Raw genomic sequence first — 6,110 nt, 5'->3', positions numbered from 1 at the left:
CCTCTCAAGGGCCAGTGTGGGGGGACCATCGGGAGAGCCCGGGCTGCAGCCTAGTGGTTCCTTTGGTTGGTCTCCATCTTCAACACCAGCTTGCGTTGTCTGGTGTGTCACAGAGCAGGGTCTGAGAGCGGGAGGGGAGCACAGCACCAGGGGAGGAGATGGGGAAAAGGCAAAAGGGCTGTTGCGTTGTGTTGTCTTCCCATTCCTCCTCTCCGAGACACAAGCGGAATCTCGTGTTGTTCCCCCAACATGAACACTGGCCACCTCCTGCTACTGAGGGTCAGAGACCTTCCCATCCACCCAGAAACCCGGGGCGGTCTGTTGGGTGCAGAACTGTGCAGCCACGCTGCTACCACTGCTTCTCCCAGTGCCATGGGCAGTGCTGCTTTGGGGCCTTCCTTTGGCTCATAAGGGCGAAGGGACCCACCTTAGCCCTCATCTGCTAACGAGTCGCCTTTCCACGGTTTCAGCACAGCGCCTGAATTTACCCTTTCACTACCCAGTAACTAAAATCGGCACCACCGGCAGCACTACGGAACCGCTGCTTCGACGGCGTCCCTCAGCCGAGCCCCCGCCGCGATTCCAGGGGCAGTGCCCGCAGGGGGCGCCCGCGGGCCGGGCGGCGGGGCTGCAGCTTCCCCCTCCGTTCCCAAGATGGCGGCGGGCGCTTGCGTGCCGGTGCGGGTCTGCCACCAGGAGATCGTCAGGTTCGACCTGGAGATCAAGGCGGCCGTGCAGGTACCACCGTGCAGGTACCGCCTCGCTGCGGGTCTCCGCTGCCAGGGCTGCGGGGCGGCCGCCGCCTTGTGAGGGAAATCTCGGCCGGGCCGAGCCGAGCCGGGTGATGCTCGCCGCAAGGCCGCGCTGACCGGGCCGTTGTCTTCCAGGACATCCGGGACTGCCCGGGGCCGCTCAGCGCCCTCACGGAGCTCAATGCCGCCGTGAAAGAGAAGTTCCGCCACCTCCGTGGCCGCATTCAGGTGAGGTTCCCGGCCGGGGCTGCTGAGGTGACCGGCCTGCACCGTGCGGCCTGCCCTGGAGCGGCTGATGTGAAGCAGGAGTCCCGGCTGCGGCGTGTTAGTTTATTGTATCGATCTGCAGTTAACTCACTCCCTGGCCGGGGTTGGGGTTGCAGGTGACAGCAGTTGTTGATCGGGCTTTCGTGTTTCTACTTTCCACCAAAGGAACTCGAACAGATGGCGAAGGAGCAGGATAAAGAGTCAGAGAAACAAGCCTTGCTGCGGGAAGTGGAAAATCATAAGAAACAAATGCTCAGGTGGGTTGGGCAGCTGGTCCCTTGAAACCAGAGATAATCTGGCTTCTGTACAGCATCTTTCGGATCGTATTTGCAAATGCAGTCGCTGACATGATGCTGTTTTGCCCAAGACCAAGAAAGGATCAGGGATGGAAAGAGTAATCCTTCCCTCTCCGTTGTCCTGACTCCCTAACTGTGGTCTGTCTCTTTGAGCAGGTGAGAATGTAAGTCGGTGGCTTGAGAATCTGTCATCTGCCAGCTGGCATAGTATTCTTCCTTACTCCATAAACAATACACTTAGGAGCACATAAACAATACACTTAGGAGCAGAAATGACATGATGGGATATTGTTACTCTGTGGTGTAACATAAGGTCCATGTGCATATCTGGGTGCTCAGTTACAGTGGTAATTGCTTTCTGAAAATTGTTTTCGCTTGCAAAGTGATACCATCATGTTATAACATTGTGCTCTTGTGATTTCAGCAATCAGGCAGCTTGGAGAAAGGCAAATCTAGCATGCAAAATTGCCATTGACAACTCTGAGAAAGATCAACTGCTGCAGGGAAGAGACTCCTTAAGACAAAGGTATTAGACCATCCCACTGACGATCTGAGGCTTAAACAGCATGTGCTATATTGACTGGTTTTAAATAGAAGCGAAGTAACAGTTTTAAGTTACTTAATTGTATCTGGAACATAGCTTTTATTTATGAGTACATTTACCTTTGGTGGAGATTTAAACTGTTAAGGATTGTGATAACTTCAGGTTTTCTTGGCATTGTCATGCCTAAGTGGAAGAGGGCATAAATTTGCCTTCAGAGTTACTCTATCTTTTATGTTAATTCCAGTCAGGATTATAAACAGGTAATGGATCATTATACAAGGTGTTCTCACATGCAGAACTGGATGTAATCATATATCACTTTTCTATTGAAAGCAACAAATGGGATACCCAGGATAATAAAGTTTGTGTCAGTGCTTCCATACCAGCTCATGAAGGTGCACAGTCATGGATGAATAAGTGGTGGAATATGGGCTCCCATGAGATTCTGCGCTACTAGTCATTGTTTTGGCTTGTGGCCTTAATATTTTGTGATTTCTTTTGATTATTTAGTGAAGATAATCTGAATTAATTCCTCAGTAAAAACTAGTTGTGTCTTTTGTACGCTGGCAGAGATGTGTGGTGCCAAGCTCTGTTCTAGAGCTGCCCTAGCAGCATTTTTCCTGCAGTACCTGGAGGCATAATTTTATCCCTTCCTGCTTTACTTTTTCCCTTTCTCAGGAAGACTACAAAGGAAAGTCTGGCAGAGAGTGCAAGTAACATCACAGAGAGTCTGATGGGCATTAGCAGGATGATGTCACAGCAAGTCCAGCAGAGTGAGGAGACTGTGCAAACCCTCGGTATGGATGTTATTTGGCTGTTCAGGTATAGTTTGGATCATTGAAGCACCTTTCACCAGTCCTGTTAGGATGGGTAGGGGCAAACTGACATGGTGTGGAGCATAGTGGAAACCTGCTTTGCTGTAGGAGAATGTACTAAGATGATAATTAAAGAACCATCCAGCAGAACTCCTCTAACAGTTGGACATAAATGCAACATAATAGTGTACATTGTGTGGAGCTGATTGGGATTTCTGTTTCATGACTATGAAAAGAGGGCAAAATGAGGAGCTTTTGTTTCAGTTTCACATTAAAGCAATTGTAAAAGCACTGTGAGCTCACACAGTGCTAAGAGCGTGTTTGGTGTTTCTCAGTGCTACTGTCCTGGCATGCATTTGGTAACAGCAGAGAAAGTAAAAGCGTAGGTACAAGTCCATACACAGAGGAGTCTTGGTATGGCTGGAAGACTGTTTTCACCCAGTCTCCAGCTGGGATGACTAAGAGACGAGAAGATCAAGTGACTTGAACCCAAGGTCACTTGCTCTGTCAGCAGTGCATCAGGGACTGTGAAACCAAGATTTCACCCAGTTCTTTGGCTTAGACTCCCAAGACCATAAATCAAGTGACCTGTCAGAACTGGTGATTCATGAAGCATTTGGAAGTTGGATCTGTGTTGCCTGGGCCTCTTACTGGCTCTGCTTTTGGGCAGGAGAGGGAACAGTTTAAAGATGAGGATAAATAACACAACTTTCGCCCTCCTTGTTTTCTGCCCCCGTCTGAGGATGGCGACTGGGCACTAGTTGTTCCTGCAAAAGTAGCATGTTTCTTCTCCCATTAAAAAGACAGTTTGGCAGTCACTTTTTCACCCTGTTTCTGACTGAACAGCACTTGGAGTTCATCAAGGGAAAAACTGCCAAAGGTCATTTACAAAACCCAGCTGCAAAATCTGAATCAGTAGTTAGAATTTTTTTCCTTTTCTTCTTATCAGTCCTTTCCTAGCACACAGTGGATACACGTGGCTGTGAAGCAGGGAAGCTCTGCTTTGTCATTAATGATGAGAAACAAGTTTTCTATTTCCACTTGGATCAGAATGCTTTTTTAAGTTGTAATGGTTTGAAGAACCTTACAGATGTAGTTCTGCTGTGCTTGTTTTTGTGAACCAGGCAACATGCTTGGAGTTTGACTTTAATCAATCAGTTCAGCACAGAGTGATATGCCAGCATTTACAGTTGTACGCATTCTGTATGTATGCAATGTATGGTATGCATTCCATGATTGAAGAAAAAGGGGACTCCTGGGCTTTTGCTGTCATTTAATAATTTGAAAGGAGGAAGGCTGAAGAGTTTGGGGTATTTGTTTGTTTCCTCACAGGGAAAGAGAGGTTGAAAGGGGCCAATGTTCCATCTTGCTGTTTTGGCATATTCTCAAATTCTGCCTTTAGTTGAGACCATTCATCACTTTTCCTCTAGTTAATTTCTTATGAGAAAAGGAAAAAAGTTTATCAAAAATAATTATTAAAACCTGTTTAAATTGAGCTGAGCAATTAAGGATCTGACTGCTGATGCTGCTTTCTTGCTGTCAGCAAGCCTGTCTGAATCACACTGATTTACTGCTCTGGCAAGGGGCAACAGTTTCAGTTATGCAATTACTGTACTCAAATACTGACCTGCCCCATTGCTGCTAGAATTGATGCTGACAGTGATGGTGATTTCTCTATTAAATTAGTGTCTCTGGCACCATTCTTACCTCACTTGTTTCCAGTGAGCTCTCAGGTAGCACTGACTTTTTCCCATAAAATATGCGAACTGGATTTTATCCTGGAAGCTAAAACTTGAAAAATTCAGGAACAGGATATAGAGCCTTTAAGCCATTCAGTACTCTTGTTTTGCTTTGCATTTTTGCGTAGCACATCAGGACTACTGGGGTGTGAAAGCTTCTGTAAGAACAGAGTCTGCATTTGTCTTACCCGTAAGTCAGTCTGACCCAGAAGGAGCTCACAAGCGCTATCTGTATTACCAAATACTGCATCCTTATATCTTTTGTCAGATATTTTTGAAATGCAACCAGCTGATACTTTCTTTTTTCTCTTCAATTTCAGCCAATTCTTCACGAACCATCCTGGAAGCAAATGAAGAATTTAAGTCCATGTCTGGGACAATTCAGCTGGGGCGGAAGCTAATAACCAAGTACAATCGCAGGGAGCTGACAGACAAGCTGCTCATCTTCCTCGCCCTCGCCTTATTCCTGGCCACAGTGCTCTATATTTTGAAAAAAAGACTCTTCCCGTTTTTGTAAAATTCCAAAGGTAAATTGAATTGTAACAAAAGATCACAAAGAGATAACATAACAGTAGGGCTTTTGAATTTAAAACAAAAAGGGATATTGCAATAGCTGAAAGAGCGTTAGAGCAGGCGTGACTTTATACTGTCCCCATGGAGCGTGCAACCTGCCTAAGAAGAGCTTAAATGAACATGAATCAGGAAGAAGCAGGTAGATCAAGGTGTGGAAAGAAGAAACACCAATTTGCCTGTTAGTCTGAGGAACCAGATGAACGCTTGAGGAACTAGACACTCAAAGGTGCCAGTCTTAACTTTCAGCCTCTCTTCATTTTTGCCTTGAAATTAGCTTTGGTCCTTGGCTTGGACTCAGAGCTACTTTGACATGTGTGTCTAAGGTGCTGAGAGTAAGAGGAAGGATGGAAGAGAGAAACTCACATACATTCCATTAATAAACTATTTATTGTATCCATGTAAACTGACTTCTTTTTAAAACCAAAGTCTAATGGATTGAAAGAGCCTGAATAATTCCTAGTATAAAAATTCTGCTTAATACTTAACAGCAATGGTTGCTTATGGATTATGTTTCCTGAGAGCGTGGCAAACGCAGTCTGGTTCTGTTCGTCTGGCCTTGGGAGGGCTCTGCACAAAGCAAAAATGGAAGCTGTACGTGTAACTATTAATTCATGCAATGTATTTGAGAATTACATTGCCCATCTGCTGAAATCCAAAGCCTTTTTTCTCCTTCCTAAAATTCTACTTAATATTCTGTATTTGCAAAATGCTGCCAAATTGTGCAGTGGAAAGTTTTTCTTGCTAATACGGTTGATCTTTTCTCAGTAAAATCTTCTACAATGATTGCCTTCCCTCTCTGTTATGCTTTAGTAATAGCAACTGATTTAATATCGTAAATACCAAGCTGCCATACTACAAGTAGTGCATTGAAGTACCAAAACCTGCACTGCAGTGTTCTTAAAACTGATGTTGTCATCTTCTCTGGAAATTGTTCCAGTATTTCTCAGAGCTGACTGGTAAAGTTGACATTGTGTTTAGGAAATTGTCACAGAATGCTTAAATACTGCCTGAATTTAGTAGTTAGAAATAAACTTTTTTAAAAGGCAGGGCTATAGGTACCCTAAGAAATACATCATCAAGCAAATTGTGGTATAGGAGTTTGTGACAATTGAGACCAGGTTTAC

At 45.2% G+C, this 6,110-nt stretch overlaps 1 protein-coding gene across 1 annotated transcript; it reads left to right on the top strand.

Moving 5' to 3' along the window:
* The first annotated feature begins 623 nt into the window (after positions 1-623).
* On the top strand, positions 624-5,383 carry BNIP1 (BCL2 interacting protein 1). Its single transcript, XM_080627130.1, has 6 exons — positions 624-738; positions 888-980; positions 1,185-1,276; positions 1,740-1,841; positions 2,538-2,656; positions 4,734-5,383. The coding sequence occupies exons 1-6, from the start codon at positions 655-657 to the stop codon at positions 4,928-4,930; spliced, it is 687 nt and encodes a 228-aa protein (XP_080483256.1). The 5' UTR covers positions 624-654; the 3' UTR covers positions 4,931-5,383.
* Positions 5,384-6,110: the final 727 nt, after the last annotated feature.

The sequence above is a fragment of the Psittacula echo genome (assembly GCF_963264785.1).
Source record: "Psittacula echo genome assembly, chromosome: 11".
NCBI lineage: Eukaryota > Metazoa > Chordata > Aves > Psittaciformes > Psittacidae > Psittacula > Psittacula echo.
This window is presented reverse-complemented; position numbering and strand designations above follow the sequence as displayed.